This window comes from Oryctolagus cuniculus, chromosome 12, assembly GCF_051225735.1.
Source record: "Oryctolagus cuniculus isolate XC-2025 breed Fujian yellow rabbit chromosome 12, ASM5122573v1, whole genome shotgun sequence".
In the NCBI taxonomy this organism is placed as follows: Eukaryota; Metazoa; Chordata; class Mammalia; order Lagomorpha; family Leporidae; genus Oryctolagus; species Oryctolagus cuniculus.
Genome location: NC_142878.1, coordinates 21,988,666 through 22,007,158, shown reverse-complemented (window position 1 = coordinate 22,007,158; position 18,493 = coordinate 21,988,666). Strand labels below are relative to the sequence as shown.

The following is an 18,493-nucleotide window of genomic DNA, read 5'->3' as shown; positions in this document are numbered from 1 at the left end:
CTATTAGGTTTCAGACTTAATTTGAATATTTAGTGGTTACCTGGTCACTCTGTGTGGATGATTTTTTTTAAAGATTTATTTATTTATTTATTTTAAAGGCACAGCTACAGAGAAGCAGAGAGAGAGAGAGAGAGGGAGGTCTTCCACCCGCTGGTTCACTCCCCAGATGGCTGCAATGGCTGGAGCTGGGCCAGTCCGAAGCCAGGAACTTCTTCTGAGTCTCATGCTGGTGCAGGGGCCCAAGGACTTGGGCCATCTTCTTCTGCTTTCCCAGCCATAGCAGAGAGCTGGGTCAGGAGTGCAGCGGCCGGGACTCGGACCAGCGTCCGTACAGGATGCTGGCTCTGCAGGCAGCGGTCTTATTCACTATGCCACAGCGCCGGCCCCGTGGGTATAATTTTTACAAAGGTGGAAGTCCAGGTCATTGTAGCACTTTTGGAAGACTGGGCTAAGCACTTCTGAGGCCGGAAGACCAGCAAAGTGCATCCTGATTTGAGCCTGAGGAGTCATTTTGAGCATAATTCCACCGCTCTTCCCATCTGGGTTAGCTCTGCCCACATTGGGTAACTTATTTACTGTGTTTATTTGCAAATCTAAGCTGAGACCACACATTTATTGAGTAGAAAGATGAAAACTTGGACGTCCTCTGCATCTCACAAAGACATCTAATGGTACGCAGCCAGAAGGGTAAACAAATCAATTGCCCGTGCTCTTCAACCCTTGTCAGTTTTTTTAACCTCCCCAAATATAATCCGCCCTGGTCATCTGTTCTCTGTTGTGGTTGCTGCGTCATGGCTGTGGGTGATTTCTTTCCCACTGCTTCTCCCCACTGCTCTCTGTGTCTGCCTCATCTCGAGGGAGGGCAGAGAGGGCGGGATCACAGTCACAGCAGAGACTCATGCGCCTGGAAGCCAGCATGGCATTTCTTCTTGACCGCGTGGTGTTCCGTGAGCTTCAATAGCACGTGCGGGTCAGTGTGCACAAAGAGCCCCACGTGCCATGTCCATCCTTCCTGTGTTCAGACGATGGGGGCGCTGCCTGCAGCCACCCCCTGCCTCCTCTCGGCTGCAGGTCCGTGCGCTGCTGTTCTAGCTTCATACCACCCTCCCGCCCTCTGCTTTAGGGATCTGGGCAGATGAACGCTAATCCACCGTGCCCCTTGTGTGGCTTCTGTGAGACAGGCATCTAGAAGGCTAGAAGAGCACAAGGGGCTCCCCGCCTCCTGTTGGCTGCGTGTTCTGTTCTGTCTTAGCATGGCCGTAGAGGTCCACTCCGGCCTCCGGCTTTGTGCTTTTCCACTCCTGGAAGCAGCCTCCTGGGGGACACCTGTATTCTTTCCTCTGACCCACATCCCCACTCCACAGAGCACCCCCGGGGATTTCCGAGGCCGGTAGGGCTCTGAGTTCTGCAGTCACAGAGCTGCTCCCTCTGTCGCGGCTGCTTGGTGCTCCAGGGCCCCCCTTTGCCATTCAGTTCTTCATCTGCTTAGCATTTTTAGTATTAAGCTCTCCCTGTCTAAATAACTGATTTGATTTCAGTCTTTTGACTGATAAAAATATTATTATTGCTAAGAATGAGATACTGGGGTGGAGAACAGGGGAACGGGGGCAGGGGGAGACAGAACCCTCAGAGACAGGACTGGAGCATTGGTTTGGTTATTTATTTAGCTCCTTGCTAATGGGAAGTAGAATTTTTTTCTTTGTTTCTTCTTCTTTCTTTCTTTTTTTTTTTTTTTTTTTACAGGCAGAGTTAGTGAGAGAGAGAGAAAGGTCTTCCTTTTTCCGTTGGTTCACCCTCCAAGTAGCCGCTATGGCCGGCACACTGCGCTGATCCAAAGCTGGGAGCCAGGTGCTTCCTCCTGGTCTCCCACGCGGGTGCAGGGCCCAAGGACCTGGGCCATCCTCCACTGCCCTCCCGGGCCACAGCAGAGAGCTGGACTGGAAGAGGAGCAACCGGGACTAGAACCCGGGGTGCTGGCATCACAGGCAGAGGATTAGCCTAGTGAGCCATGGCACTGGCCTTCTTTTTTTTTTTTTAAGATTTATTTACTTGAGAGGCAGAGTTACAGACCAAGAGAAGTAGAGAGAGACAGAGAGGTCTTCCATCCACTGGTTCACTCCCAAAATGGCTGCAAGGGCTGGAGCTGGGCCAATCCAAAGCAAGGAGCTAGGGGCTTCTTCAGGGTCTCCCACATGGGTGCAAGGGCCCAAGGACTTGGGACATTCTCTGCTGCTTTCTCAGGTGCATTAAGAGGGAACTGGACCAGAAGTGGAGCACCCGGGACTTGAACTGGCACCTGCATGAGATGCTGGCACAACAGGCGGATGTTTAACCTTCTATGCCGCAGTGCCACCGGCCCCTCTTTATTTCTTTTGAGATTTCCTTTCCTTTTCCTTTTCCTTTCCTCTTCCCTCCCTTCCTCCCTCCCTCCTTCTCTCCTTCCCTCCCTCCTTCCACTTCCTTCCTTCCTTCCCTCCTTCCTCTTTGTTTCTTCCTTTCTTCCTTCCTTCCCTCCTTCCTTTCTCTCTTTCTCTTTCTCTCTTAAGTTTATTTTATTTATTTAAAGGCAGAGTTACAGAGAGAGAGGGAGAGAGACAGACAGAGGTCTTCATCTGCTGGTTCACTCCTCACATGGCCTCAACAGCTAGGGCCAGGCCAGACCAAAGCCAGAGCCAGGAGCTTCTTCCAGGTCTCCCATGTGGGTGCAGGGGCTCAAGCACTTGGGCCATCTTGTGCTTTCTTAGCCATCAGCAGGGAGCTTGATCAGAATTAAAGCCGCTAGGACTAGAATGGGTGCCAGTATGGGATGTCAGTGGCAGCATTACCAGCAATGCTACAATGCCAGCTCTAAGGGAAATGCATGGCATGCCCTGGCATCACAGTTAATAAAATTTCTGGTAAACGTGTTTGCTCTGAAGAGTGAAATTTTGGCCTAGCAGTTGGGTAGCTGGTTGTGGCGCTGTTTCCCATGTTGGAGTGCCTGACTTTGATCCCTGATTCCACTCCTGACATTGTCTTTCTACTGGTGCAAGTCTGGGGAGGCAGAGGTGATGTCAAAGTACTTGGGTTCTTGCTACCCAGGTGGGAAACTTGGTTTGAGTTCTTGGCTCTTAGCTTTGGCCTGGCCCAATCCTGGCTATTGCCAGTATTTGGGGAGTGGGCCAACATATTGGAGAGCTCGCTCTCTCTCTCTCTCTCTTAAATAATTGTTTTTTTTTTTAATTTAAAAAAGACTTTTAAAAAACCTCAATCTATTAATATTAATACCTATTAATATTAATAAAATTAATATATTAATTAGTATTAATATAGCCATTCCAGCTTTCTTTTGATTAGTGTTGGCAGGTATACATTTTTCCATCCTTTTATTGGTAACCTATTTTTGTCTTTAGGTTTAAGATAATTTTGTTGTTTGCAGCATATAGTTGCATCTTAGATTTTGTTTTTAAAGATTTCATTTATTTGAAAGAGTTACACAGAGAGAGAAGGAGAGGTAGAGAGAGAGAGAGGTATTCCATCTGCTGGTTCGCTCCCCAATTGGCTGCAACAGCCAGAGCTGTGCCAATCTGAAGCCAGGAACCAGGAGCCAGGAGTTTCCTCCAGGTCTCCCACATGGGTTCAGGGGCTCAAGTACTTGGACCATCTTCCGCTGCTTTCCCAGGCTATAACAGAGAGTTGGATCGGAAGTAGAGCAGCTGGGACTTGAACTGTCACCCATATAGGATGCTGGCACTGCAGGCAGCACCTTTACTTGCTACACCACAGCGCCAGCCACACATCTTAGATTTTTATCCAGTCTGATAATCCTTATCTTTTAATTGGGGAGTTTAAACAAATTACATTTGATATGATTATTAATGTGATGAAGTTGAAAGCTACCATTCTGCTGCTGTTTGCCCTATCTGTACATTGTTCTTTCTCCCTTGAGTTCAGCCTTCCTTTAATGTTAAAGTATTTTATCTGATTCTATTTTTTAAAAAAAATTTATTAATTTATTTAAAGGCAGCGTTACAGAGAGGCAGAGACAGAGAAAGAGTGAGAGGTCTTCCATCCTCTGGTTCACACCCCAGATGGCCGCAAAGGCTGGAGCTGGACTGATCTGAAAACAGGAACCAGGAGCTTCCTCTGGGTCTCCCAAACAGGTGCAGGGGCCCAAGGACTTGGGCCATCTTCCACTGCTTTTCCAGGCACACCAGCAGGGAGCTGGACTGGAAGTGGAGCAGCCAGGACTCAAACCCGCGCCCACATGGGATGCTGGTACTGCAGCAGGCGGCTTTACCTGCTATGCCAGAGTGTCGGCCCCGTGATTTCATTTTAGTGGCTTTGTTGGTTTATTAGCAATAATATTTTTTAGTCATTGCTCTAGGATCTTGTAGTATACCTCTCAAGTAATAAAGAGATTTAAGTAAGGAAAACTTATTTCCCTACAGAGTTACCATTTCAGTGCTATTCATTTCTTTTTATCAACCCAGATTTCCATTTGGTATCATTTTCATTCCTTTCAGAAGACTGCTTTTTGCAAAATACGGATTGGATGTTATTTTTCCTTTTTGCTCTTTGAAGATGTGCTGACTTTCATTACTTCTGATAATAAATACTGTCATCTTTTTTTTAAAGATTTATTTATTTATTTGAAAGTCAGAGTTACACAGAGAGGAGAGAGAGAGAGAGAAGAGAGAGAGAGAGGTCCTCCATCCGCTGGTTCACTCCCCAGATGGTCACAATGGCTGGAGCTGTGCCAAACCGAAGCCAGGAGCCAGGAGCTTCCTCTGGGTCTTCCTTGTGGGTGCAGGAGCCCAAGGACTTGGGCCATCTTCTACTGCTTTCCCACGCCATAGCAGAGAGCTGGATTGGAAGAGGAGCAGCCAGGACCAGAACACCAGAACTGGCACCCACATGGGATGCCGGCGCCTCAGCGCTGTCCCCAGTACTGTCATCTTTGTCTTTTTCTGTATGTAGCGTATCTTTTCTCACTGGCTACTTCTAAGATTTTTCTCTGCATTACTTAGGTTTAGTCAGTTGTTATTTGTGCCTTAGTGTAATTTTATTTGCTTCTTGTGCATGGGGTTCATTGAGATTCTTGGTCTGTGAATTTCTCATTTTCAACAGATTTGGGAAATCGTTGGTTATTATGTGTTCCAGTTCTTTATCTGTCCTCTGCCACTCTGCAGACTTTAGTTTTGAGTATGTCAACTGCTTGAAGCTGTGCTTTGGGCCACTGATGTTTTCTGATTTTTGTTTTTTCTTCTTTTTCCCTTTTTATGTTTCATTTTGGATACTTTCTATTGTGTTGTCTTCAAGTTTACTAATCTTTTGTCCTGTAGTGTCTAATCTGCAATTACTCCTATCCTATGTGTTTTTCATTTCTAGAAATGGATCTTCGCCTTATTTTTATCTTCCATGTCTGTCGTATGCTAAATCTTTACTTACATTTTAAGATTTTATTTATTTACTTATTTATTTAAGAGGTAGAGTTATAGACAGAGAGGGAGAGACAAGAGCAAAAGGTCTTCCTTCCGCTGATTCACTCCCCAAATGGCCACAATGGCTGGAGTGGGGCTAATCCAAAGCCAGGAACCAAAGGCTTCTTTCCTGTTTCCCACACGGGTGCAGGGGCCCATGGACTGGGGCCATCTTCCACTGCTTTCCCAGGCCATAGCAGAGAGCTGGATAGGAAGAGGAGCAGCTGAGACATGAACCAGCATTCATATGGGATGCTGGCGGCCACAGGCAGAGGCTTAGCCTACTATGCCACAGTGTTGGCCCCTACTTACTTTTTTAAACATGAAATATAGCAAGTGTTTTGATGTCTTTCTCTACTAATTCTAGGACAAGTATAATTTTTTGGCTTTATACAGAGTAATTTCTCTTCATTGTGGGCACTGTGTCTTCTTAGGTTTATTGCATGCCTGTCAATTTTTTAATTGGATTCTAAACACTGTAAATTTTATGTTATTGGATGCTGGCTATTTTCATTTCCTATAAATACCTCAAGCTTTGGTTCTCAGTCACAGTTAAGTTACTTGGAAACATTCTGATCTGTGAGAGTGTTTGCTAGGCAGTGTCAGAATGGTCTTATCCAACTGTTCTAGAGTGAAATTTTTGTTACATTTTTTACTTTTATTGGCTATCTTCCCACATTAGATTTGTTTGTATGTTTTCAAATTTTAGTTTGCAACCTTAAATTTTCGTGGAAGGTTTTTCTGTTTTGTTGTGTTCTTTTTCCCTTTTTGTCCTCACCCTCACAGTTGAGCCATTTTGGGGATCCTCAACACCCAGATTCCTAGACTCCCCATCCAGGACCACATAAGAGTGACATTTCTGTCCCATGTGGATACTGGCCTATCCCAGCTTCTGGTTTCAAGTGGCAAACCAGGCCATGGCCCTTGTCTTGAGTGGACAACCCGTGTCAGTCTCCTTACTAAACAAAGACTTAGTGGCTATTGCCTTCCACCAGACTCAGAACCCAGTGAACCATATCATGAGACTTACTTATTACTCTGTTCTTTCCCTATTTTAGTCCCATAAAGATATTTGTCCTTAAATCCAGCTAGGTCTTCTCTTTTTCCAAGATTTTATTATAGAAGATTTTAATCAGAGAATCCTGGAGAGAAGTGCACAGTGACCTCACGTTTGCCCATCACTTGCATTTTGCCATCAGCATTTTGCTGTGACTTCTTTACCGCGTGTCTGTCCATACACCCATCCTTGTGTGTGCTCGTCAGTCCATCTTACTCCAGGCTGGGCTTCAAAGTAGGTGGAGCTCTTCATCCATAAGCACTAAAGCATTACATACCATTAGCCAGAGTCCAGTGTCTGCTTTTGAGGTAGTATCTACATACACTGCAATGTGCAGACTGTGAAGGTACCATTTGCCTGTGCTTTTGAAGCACTTCACCTATAAAGCTCAAGCCTTTATCAAGATGCAGAACATTACCATCCATGTGGAAGTAAACTTATACCACCCGTGCCCTCAACGCCTACTCCTGCACTTCCGGAAGCAACCATTGTTCTGTCTTGCTGTGGTGTTTTTTTGTTTTTTTTTTTTTTTAAGATTAGTTTTGCCTACTCTGGCAAAAAAAAAAAAAAAAAAAAAAAAAAAAAGGACCTAAATGAAAGGTCTCTGTGAGTGAGATCCCAGTAGAAAGAACGGGCCATCAAAGAAGGAGGTACCTTTCTCTGAAAGGAGGAGAGAACTTCCACTTTGACTATGACCTTGTCTAAATAAGATCGAAGTCAGCGAACTCAAGAGGCTTCCATAGCCTTGGAAACTCATGACTAGAGCTTAGGGAGATTTCTGACGCCATAAACAAAAGTGTCAAATTGTTAAGTCAACAACAGGAGTCACTGTGTACTTACTCCTTATATGGGATCTCTGTCCTTAATGTGTTGTCCAATGTGAAGTAATGCTATAACTTGTACTCAAACAGTATTTTACACTTTATGTTCTGTGTGGGTGCAAACTGATGAAATCTTTATTTAATATACACTGAATCGATCTTCTGTATATAAAGATAATTGAAAATGAATCTTGATGTGAATGGAATGGGAGAGGGAGTGAGCAATGGGAGGGGTGCGGGTGGGAGGGGAAGTTATGGGAGGGAAAAAGCCATTGTAATCCATAAACTGTACTTTGGAAAATTATATTTCCTAAATAAAAGGTTAAAAAAAAGATTAGTTCTGCCTGTCTCAAATTCCTTATAAGAGAATCATACAGCACGTACTCTGTTATACGAGGGCTGCACAGCGTGTTTTGAGATTATCCATGTGGTTGCTGCAGTAAGTGTCTCCTTTCCAGTGCTGTGTGCTACTGTGCCTTTGTTTATATACAAACTCGCCAGTTTGTTGACTCATTTCAGCAGTGTCTTTTTTACTTCTCTTTTTATATTTTTATTGATCATTTTGTTGTGTTTGGAAAAAGTAAACATATCAAATATGAACCTAAGTGTTCCTTATTTATTTATTTATTTGACAGATAGAGTTAGTGAGAAAGAGAAACACAGAAAGGTCTTCCTTCCATGGTTCACCCCCACCCCCAAATGGCTGCCACAGCCGGTGCTGCGCCAATCCGAAGCCAGGAGCCAGGTGCTTCCTCCTGGTTTCCCATGGGGTGCAGGGCCCAAGCACTTGGGCCATCCTCCACTGCACTCCCGGGCCACAGCAGAGAGCTGGACAGGAAGAGGGGCAACCGGGACTAGAACCTGGCGCCCATATGGGATGCTGGTGCCCCAGGCGGAGGATTAACCAAGTGAGCCACGGCGCCGGCTCTGAGTGTCCCATATTTAACTGAAGTCTCCTACTTTAACCTGTGTGCATTCATTTTAGGTTATTTTCTTTAAATTAAGTAAACTTAGCTAGTTTTTAATTTTACTAAGAATCAAGTTTAGTCCCTTTTATTTTCCCTTTGAGGTCTGTTCAGTGTGCATTGTCAGGGTTATCTTACATGAAATTTTAAAGTAGAAAATATATAAATGTATGGTTATATTTGGCATCCTAAAAATTCTCTTGTCCCAAAGATCATTTTGAGTAGTATGTCTATGGGATATATATTTGTTACGTGTACCTTTCAAAAAATTCAATAAAATTGGGGCCAGTGCTGCGGTGTAGTAGGTTAATCTACCTGCAGTGCTGGCATCCCATATGGGTGTTAGTTCAAGTCTCGCAGCTCTACTTCTGATTCAACTCCCTACGGATAACCTAGGAAAGCAGTACAAGATGGCCCAAGTGGTTGGGCCCCTGCACCTGTGTGGGAGACCCGGAAAAAGCTCCTGGTTCCTGCCTTCGGATCGGCCCAGTCCCAGTCACTATGGTCATCTGGGGAGTGAACCAGCAGATGGAAGACCCCTCTCTCTGTCTCTCCTCTCTCTCTGTAACTCTGTCTCTCAAGTAAATAAATAAATCTTTAAAAAAGTTCAATAATTCTGTTATGATTTTGCTGTTATATTGAGTATATTTATCTTTAGTCACTATACTCCCTTGTTGCTATCAGCAGAATTCACAAACTCTTTGTTTTCAAGAGCATGTTCAGTTCAGCCAGCTGACCAATGGTCTTGCAATTTCATGGAACTGCTCCCTTAATTCTAGACGAATCCTGCAAAAGAATGTAAATTGAATTACTTGACCATTTTTTTTCTGACATTTATGGTAAGGAATATCTAATGAATACTCTACATATGGAGTGAAGCTTCAACATTTGTTAAAAATTAATGTTTTATTTTGTTTTTGCCTTTCTCCAGGTTTGGCTGGGATGTGCCAGTAATTCTGAGAAACTCAGAAGAGACCCAGTTCAGCACAAGAGTTTTCAAAAAGCAAATGAGACAAGTCAAGAATCCTTTTGGCTTGGAGATCACTAATCCATCTTCAGCTTCAATTACAAGTTGGTGACTGCTTCCCAAAGCTTTTTTCTCACTATAGGCCTTTTTGCCTTTTTTTCTTTATGGCTTCTTCTTCAGTAGGTCTTTTAACTAACATTTATTGGCCTGTATTTTATTCCAGGTACTGGACTGCATATTGTAGATACAAAGATTAACGATTCACAAAACTTTGCTCCCAAGGAATTTATCAGCTAGTAAATAGAGACAGTTATGTACACAAAGGAGAAAAACAAAATATTCCAGGAGTTGATGAGAGAAGTCTCTCTGGACACTGCCATTTTCCTTGATCTCCAGTACAGTGAGAAATGAGGTGCTAGGACTAAATGCAGGCGGTGGAAAGTCTCTGAAGAACAGCTGTCTCTTACTCTGAAATCATGGTATTTTGCTATAGATTGTTTTGCTATAGAATGGTATCTTTTGTAGATGGTAATCGTAGCTGGCAGGTGTTTATCTCTGTACTTAGTTGTTTACTTGGAAGAATAAATTGTATGCAGGGCCATCTGGGAGCCGCCAGAGTGAATTATAAAGAAATGGTTACATTACTAAGGTGCTGAGACGTTCTGGAAAAGCATCATTGAGAAGCATATGCTAAGTCTTTCTTATTTTTCTTTTTCTTATTTCTTCCTTATTTTTTACTCTTTATTTTTTTTTAAAGATTTATTTTATTTATTTGAAAGACAGAGTTACACAGAGAAGGAGAGGCAAAGAGAGAGGAGAGATCTTCCCGCTGGTTCACTCCCCAGATGGCCGCAATAGCCGGAGCTGCGCCTATCCGAAGCCAGGAGCCAGGAGCTTCCTCCGGGTCTCCCACGTGGGTGCAGGGGCCCAAGGACTTGGGCCATCTTCTGCTGCTTTCCCAGGCCATAGCAGAGAGCTGGATTGGAAGAGGAGCAGCCGGGTGTTGAATCGGCACCCATATGGGATGCCAGCGCTTCAGGCCAGGGCTTTCACTCGCTGCACCACAGCACTTGCTCCTACTTTTTATATTTTAAAAAGACTTATTTACTTGAAAGGCACAGTGACAGAGAGAGCACTCTTCCATATGTTGGTTATTCCCCAAATAGCTGGTCTGGGTCAGGCCAAAGCCAGGAGCCAGGAACTCTATCTTGGTCTCCCCCATGGAATGTGTTAGCGGGAAACTGGGTTGGAAATGGAGCAGCCAGGATTCCAGCCGGCTGGTATCTGGTGCAAGAGTCACAACACCTTAACCTGCCGTGACAGCCCCTTTTGTAAATTAATTAATTATTTTTGAATAGAACATCTTGAGAGATAAGTAGGTGTTTACTTCTTGGTTTGTGGAAAATTCTAGGCAGAAGAGGGATGTGAACCAAGTCCTGTGATGGGTTGCGACAGGTAGTAAGCACACTGGAGAAGCAACAGTAGCTTGTGCAGATTAAACACAGGGTAGGACAGGTGAGGGAGAGGTGTCTCGGAAGACCTGAGCTGCTTTACTCGGCTCCTCCACAGGCAGATCCCATTGCTGAGATAAGGAGACCAGGAAGAGCAGCAGGTTTTGGAAGAGAGGAAATGAATTGAGTTTTGCACTTTTGGACATTGAAGTGCTTTTGTGACAATTCAGCAGAGGTAACAGGAGGCAGTTCTAGGTCCAGTTTTGTAGTCCTTTAAAGATTTTAGGCTGACACCTGTTCCCTTTACTCTTGTTCATATATATGTGTGTGTGTGTGTGTGCGTGTATGTGTGTATTTTCCCATACTGGCTCCAGTTAGAGACCTGGCTGTTCTGCTTCGTATCTAGCTGACTTCTAATGCTCCTGGGAAAGCAGTGAGAGATGCAATAAGTTGTTTGTGCTTGGGCCCCTGCACCCATGTGGGAGATCTCGAAGAAGCTCTTGGCTGCTGGTTTCTGCCTGGCCCAGCCCCAGCCACTGCGGCCACTGGGGCAGTGAGCCTGTAGATAGAAGTTCTCTCTCTGTGTCTTTCCCTCTCTCTCTATCACTCTTGTCTTTCAAATAAATAATTTTTTAAAGATGTCCATGTAGAACAGTGAAATAATATTGTGACAATAGTTGAGACATTTAAACAATTATTTATTTTATATGCAGGTAGATTAAAAATCCAGAATTTTTCCACCATTGTATTCAAAGTGTCTGACACAAAATAGAGGAATAAGAAAGAGCATCTGAAAACCTGATTTAACTTGACAGAGAATCTGTTTCGCTCTTAGTCATTTAGTTGAGTTTGCTAGGGCTGGGTTGTTGGCATTTATGGTCATTGTGAAATGATATTGTATTTAGATTTGTGTTTCTGTGTTCCCAGTATAGAGGCGTTAGTGACGCCGAAAGCAGGTCCTCAGTAATACACATTAGATGTGTTGAATTAATTTGGTTCAGGAATTCTATTGTCCTTTTGTAAACAGTTCCCTGTATTTTAACTCGATCACCATGGTAAGAGCTAACATAAAGCAAGAGGGCCACGTAGAAAAACACACTGGGATTTTGGAGTAGTTTGTGAATCGCCTTTCCAGTGTACAACCTGGATTTGCATCTCCCAGTACTCGGGCTTGATGGTCTTCATTCTTGGGCTCCTTGTATGTCATTTCCTCTCTGGATTCTTCCTCTAGAAGGTTTGTGGCTTTTCTGCTGCGTTGTTTCTCTCTCTTTTTAAATGGCTCAACACATTTGACGTGTAGTGCTTACCTTTGCACGGTGTCTGTTACCTTTGCTTTCTTTGCCCTTACAGCAGGGCAAGGACAGGTTGAGCGAAATCAACTCAGGCTGCTTCCCTTAATTTTGATTCCAAACGTCCTGGTTTACAACTGTTTCAGTTCTGCTACTGCTATTGAAGAAAGATGGTTTGGTGTGAGCACTGACTTTTTAAAGACTAAGAAAACATGAAAATGAGAACTTTCATTGCAGGAGACTGGAGGAAAACTAAAAAGAGTAGTTTTGCATGGGACTATCTGAAGCAACTTCAGGTAGGGTCAGTCAGTACATTTTCTTCTTGCTTTAGGTAATGGGAGAATTTGTGAAAGTAGAATTTCGTAGATTCAGTGGTTCTTTTTCATTAATTTCTAATAATTTCAGAGACATATTAACATTTTGTTAATGTCCAGGGATAGTGGTCTCTGATGCTCTCCCCTTTTTAGTCAAGCATGCGAAGTCTGTAAACACAGTGCTGAGCCTCTGGAACTCCGATTCTTTTCACTTAGCAAATTAATTCAGTAGTTTTATGTGTTCTGCAAGTTGGGATCTTTTTTTTAAAAAAAAAAGATTTATGTATTTGAAAGGTAGAGTTAACAGAGAGGCAGAGAGAGAGCAAGAGCGAGGGAGAGAAAGAGAGATCTTCCATCTGCTGGTTCACTCCCCAAATGGCCACAACAGCTGGAGTCAGACTGATCTGAAGCCAGGAGCAAGGAGTTTCTCCCAAGTCTCCTATGTGGATGCAGGGGCCCAAGCACTTGGGCTGTCCTCTGCTGTTTTCCCAGGCCATAACAGAGAGCAGAAGAGGAGCAGCCGGGACATGAACTGGCCTCCATATTAGATGCTGGCACTGCAGGTGGAGGCTTAACCTACTGTGTCACAGTGCCAGCCCCTGTTTATGGATTTTAATTAATTTGAGAAGGAAAGGGAGAGATGGAGAGAAAGAGAGAGAGCGAGAGAAATCTTCCATCTGCTAATTCATTCCCCCAGGTACCCACAACAGCTAGAATTATATCAGGCCAAAGCAAGGAGCCAGAAACTCTATCCTGGTCTGCCACATGGGTGGCAGGAACCTGCTACTTGAAGCGTCGTCTATTGCCTTCCAGAGTGTGTGTGAGCAGGGAGCTAGAATCAGAAGCAGAGACTGGACTCAGATCCAGGTACTCCAGTATAGGATGCATGCCTCCCAGGGGATATCTTAATTACTTACCAGATGCCTACCTTAGCTCACGCTTTTTTTTTTTTTTTTTTTTTTTTTTGACAGGCAGAGTGGACAGTGAGAGAGAGAGACAGAGAGGAAGGTCTTCCTTTTGCCGTTGGTTCACCCTCCAATGGCCGCCGCGGCCGGCGCGCTGCGGCCAGCGCACCGCGCTGATCTGATGGCAGGAGCCAGGAGCCAGGTGCTTCTCCTGGTCTCCCATGGGGTGCAGGGCCCAAGCACCTGGGCCATCCTCCACTGCACTCCCTGGCCACAGCAGAGGGCTGGCCTGGAAGAGGGGCAACCGGGACAGAATCCAGCACCCCAACCGGGACTAGAACCCGGTGTGCCGGCGCCGCTAGGCGGAGGATTAGCCTGTTGAGCCGCGGCGCCGGCCAGCTCACGCTTTTTTAATAGCTGCATAGTACATCCTTGTTGAGTTCCGTATATTACTCATTCCATTTCCTCTTCCTTTTTTTTTTTTTTTTTTTTTTTTTTTTTTTTTTTGACAGGCAGAGTGGACAGTGAGAGAGAGACAGAGAGAAAGGTCTTCCTTTGCCGTTGGTTCACCCTCCAATGGCCGCCGCGGCCGGCGCACCGCGCTGATCCGATGGCAGGAGCCAGGATCCAGGTGCTTTTCCTGGTCTTCCATGGGGTGCAGGGCCCAAGCACCTGGGCCATCCTCCACTGCACTCCCGGGCCACAGCAGAGGGCTGGCCTGGAAGAGGGGCAACCGGGACAGAATCCGGCGCCCCGACCGGGACTAGAACCCGGTGTGCCGGCACCGCAAGGTGGAGGATTAGCCTAGTGAGCAGCAGCACCGGCCTCATTTCCTCTTCCTTGTCATTTGGGTTCATTCCAGCATTTTGCTATGATAACTAGTGCTATAGTTAATAGCCTTATTCATACATCTTTCCATATATCTTCCAGTAATACAAGAATATTAAGAGATTATATTGGGGGTTTTCTTTTTCCACTTTTTTTCATGAGCTTTTTCTAGTTTACCCTTTCCTATCTACTACTTTTTTTAAAAAAAAGATTTATTTATTTTACTTGAAAGTCAGAGTTACACAGAGAGAGGAGGAGAGACAGAGAGTCTTCCATCTGCTGGTTCACTCCTCAGTTGCCCACAGTGGCCGGAGCTGTGCCAATCCAAAGCCAGGAGCCAGGAGCTGCTTCTGGGTTTCCCATGCTGGTGCAGGGGCCCAAGGACTTGGGCCATCTTGTACTGCTTTCCCTGGCCATAGCAGAGAGCTGGATTGGAAGTAGAGCAGCTGGAACTTGAACTGGCGCCCATATGGGATGCCGGCACTGCAGGTGGTGGCTTTACCTACTTTGCCACAGCACTGGCCCCTCCTATCTACTTCTATTTACAATTTTTTTCTCTTGCCTCACATTGAATGGTTCTACAATGACATTGAGAAAAGTATCTATGATTGTGTGTGTGTGTGTGTGTGTGCAGTTATAATAATGGGATGTTTTCTTCAGCTATTTAATAGCTAATAGAATTTTCCATTCTTGAATTAATACCTGATTGGAATCAAGAAGTTCAGAATCAAATTCTGCTTCATTTGTATGCAAAATTCCTGCCAATTAAAATTCAAGCATCTGCTTGTATTTGTGTATCTTCTTTAACACCTGCTCTTGACCACATTTTTAAACACAGGTAATGTAGCAATCAGAATTCCTATCAGCAAGCAACAGAAACAAATGTAATAAAAAGCTACTGTATGGTTTAAAGAATTGCTACTAGGTGCGGAGAGCCAGAATAAGAGACCATTACTGTTCAGCCAAGAACAGCCATCAAAACTGCCCTTTGGTCAAGTCTGGTACACTGCTGAATGTTGCAGCTTGCACAGCCAGCAGTTTGAGCCCTTGGATGTCACTACCCTTGAACTTGATATTGTTACAACTGCCACTGTTGAGGGGGGAAAACCATATAGTAAGTCCTGTGTAAGTGTTACAGAAGAAAAAGTTGTATAATACAGTTTGTATGTCCGTTACACTTTATATAGCCACTTGGGTCCTTTTGAATTGCATTATCTTTTCTTATGTTGAACAAAAACAGATGAACAGGGATATTACTATTAAACCCTCTGTGTTTTGGAATCCCTACTCACTCCTCAGGATATTTTGCAAATTACAGGGCACATTCGCTGTATGACAAGAGTGCGTAGTCATGTTGCATATCAACATCAGTAAAGGTCACACTCTTTTCACTCTTTTTTCTTACTCCAGTGAAGTCTTCTAGATACCATGGGTTGTGGGTATCTGCTTTTGGAGACAGCTCTCCCCTGCTGCACCATTTCTTGTAGTTAGAGTTATTTATACCATTAGAGTGGAGAAAGCCTTGAGTTGCCAAAAGAGAAAAATTAAATTGATAATTTCTAAGCTTAGATGGATAAGTAGTGAGAAGTTGACTGGTAGCACCCCAAAGTTGTGTAGACACTGAGATTTTTATATCTCTTGTTGTAGTAGAGGCCAGTTCCACCCTTTGTAGATATCTACCTTATAACAAGTTCCATTAATTGCCAGCAGGCTGGCCAGCTTCCAGAAGGAAACTTGTGTTATGCACCCTGTGTCATTGTACTCGTTATACTAGGTAATTCCCATTCTGTTTCTGGTTTGTTTTCTGCAGCTGGCCTAACCTTGACAACAGATTGCCTTGAAGATAGCCACCTTACCTGCTACTGGGGGTGCAGTGTGCAGAAGTTATATGAAGCCCTGCAGAAGCACGTTTACTGCTTCAGAATAAGCACCCCCCAAGCTTTAGAAGATGCTCTGTATAGCGAATATCTGTATCAAGAACAGTATTTGTATCCTTCTATCTGCTATGCCTGTTAGCACATTAAAATCAGATTTTTATGGTTACAGTAAATGTTGCTTAGTTATTGATCCTTTTTTAAAATTGTTTTTATTTTGACCATCTTGGCAATTTTCCTTTACATTTTCAAAAAGTATTAAAAAGGACAGCAAAGAAGAAATATATTGCCAGTTACCAAAAGACACTAAAATTGAAGACTTTGGTGCAGTGCCCAGATCTCGCTATCCACTTGTAGCGCTGTTGACCTTAGCTGACGAGGATGACCGAGAAATTTATGACATCGTAAGTAATTTACAATTCTGAGAGCATTGTCTTCACATGGTTTGAATGTTGGTTCTTAATTATTTGGCAAAATGGAAAAGGTTTTCATTTCTGAAGATATGCATTTGGTCTGGACATATACCTAACATGATTATTACATGTGTAATAGTGCCTTATGAGTCACAAAAATATAACTATTTAGAAAATAAAAGAAAGGTTTTGGTTGCTTTAAGATAATGTCATAAATTCCACATCTGTCATGTTTGCTACATAGACAAAATTCTGTTGAGAAGCATGTTTATTTATTTTTATTTTCCCCAAAGAAACCTTTTATTTAAGGAATACAAATTTCATAAGTAGAACTTTAGAAATATAGTTATTCTTCCCACCATACCCACCCTCCCACCCTACCTCCTCCTCTCTCTCCCATTCCCAGTCCCATTCTCCATTAAGAATCATTTTTAATTAACTTTATACACAAAAGACCAACTCTATACCAAGTAAAGATTTCAACGATTTGCACACATACACAAAAGAACTGTTTGAGAACAAGTTTTACAGTTAATTCTCACAATACAACTCATTGAGGACAGAGGTCCTGCATGGGAAGTAAGTACACAGTGACTCCTGCTGATAATTTAACAATTAACACTCTTTCATGTATGATATCAGTGATCAACCAAGGTTCTTGACATGAGCTGCCTAGGCTATGCAAGCCTTTTGAATCTACAATCCCCATCAGTATTTAGACAATGGCATAAGCAAAATGGAAGTTCTCTCCTCCCTTCAGATAAAAAGTACATCCTTCTTTGATGGCCACTTCTTTCCACTGGGATCTCACCCACAGAGATCTTCATGTGGATATTTTTTTTGCCACAGTGTCTTGGCTTTCCATGCCTAAAATGCTCTCATGGGCTTTTTCAGCCAGACCAGAATGCCTTAAGGGCTGATTCTGAGGTCAGAGTGCTGTTTAAAGTGATTGTCATTCTATGAATCTGCTGTGTGGACTGCTTCCCATGTTGGAACAGTCACTCCTTTTTAATTCTATTATTATTACCAGGCACTTGATCTTATTTATATGGTCCTTTTAACACTTAATCCTACCTGTATTATTGCTTTAACACTTAAGATGGCATATTTACCACCCAGCTTAATGGGATTTGGGGTCCCATGGCAAGTTTTTAAACTGTACTCTTAGAAGCAAGTCTGTAGGAATGTGTATGGAACTATACAGCTTTATAGTTACAAACTTCCTCCTCCCTCTCTTATTCCCACTCTTATTTTTCACTGAGATCTAGTTTCAATTGACTTTATACATATATGATTAACTCTGTGTTAAGTAAGGAGTTCAACAAATAGTATGAAGAAGAAAAAAAAAAAAAAACTGTTCCTTAACAGTCAAGACAAGGACTGTTCAAGTCTTTGCTTCTCAAAGTGTCAGTTTCACTTCTACAGATTTCCTTTTAGGTGCTCTATTACTTATCACAGATCAGAGGGAACATATGATATTTGTCCCTTTGGGACTGGCTTATTTCACCAAGTATGATGTTTTCTAGATTCATTCATTTTGTTGCAAATGACCAGATGTCATTTTTTTAAAACACTGTGTAGTATTCCATAGAATACATATTCCATAATTTTTTTATCCAGTCTTCAATTGGCAGGCATTTAGGTTGATTCTATTTCTTAGCTATTGTGAGTTGAGCTGCAATAAACATGGGGGTGCAGATAACACTTTTATTTGTTGATTTCATTTCCCTTGGGTAAATTCCTAGGAATAGGATGGCTGAGTCATATGGTAGGTCTATATTCAAATTTCTGAGGTATTTCCATATTGTCTTAAATAGTGGTTTTATCAGTTTAGATTCCCACCAACAGTGGATTAGGGTACATTTTCCCCCATATCCTTACCAGCATTTGTTGTTTGTTGATTTCTGTATGAAAGCTACTCTAACTGGGTTTAGGTGAAACCTCCTTGTGGTTTTGATTTGCATTTCCCTGATGGCTAGTGATCCTGAATATTTTTTCATGTGTCTGTTGGCCATTTGGATTTCCTCTTGAAAATGTCTGTTTAAGTCCTTTGCCCATCTCTTAACTGGGCTGTTTGTTTTGTTGTGGAGTTTCTTGACCTCTTAACTTGACAGGTCACATTCAAAACTCAAAATACTGTATGAAAT

At 43.2% G+C, this 18,493-nt stretch overlaps 1 protein-coding gene across 3 annotated transcripts in view; it reads left to right on the top strand.

Moving 5' to 3' along the window:
• CGRRF1 (cell growth regulator with ring finger domain 1) overlaps nucleotides 1-18,493 on the top strand; it is a 44,679-nt gene that overhangs the window by 11,059 nt on the left and 15,127 nt on the right. For all 3 annotated transcript variants that reach the window (XM_008269675.5, XM_008269674.5, XM_070053641.2), the window contains 3 exons: nucleotides 9,237-9,376; nucleotides 15,870-16,047; nucleotides 16,190-16,337. In XM_008269675.5, the coding sequence (XP_008267897.3) occupies nucleotides 9,237-9,376; nucleotides 15,870-16,047; nucleotides 16,190-16,337 (466 nt within the window). The remainder of the gene's footprint in view (nucleotides 1-9,236; nucleotides 9,377-15,869; nucleotides 16,048-16,189; nucleotides 16,338-18,493) is intronic.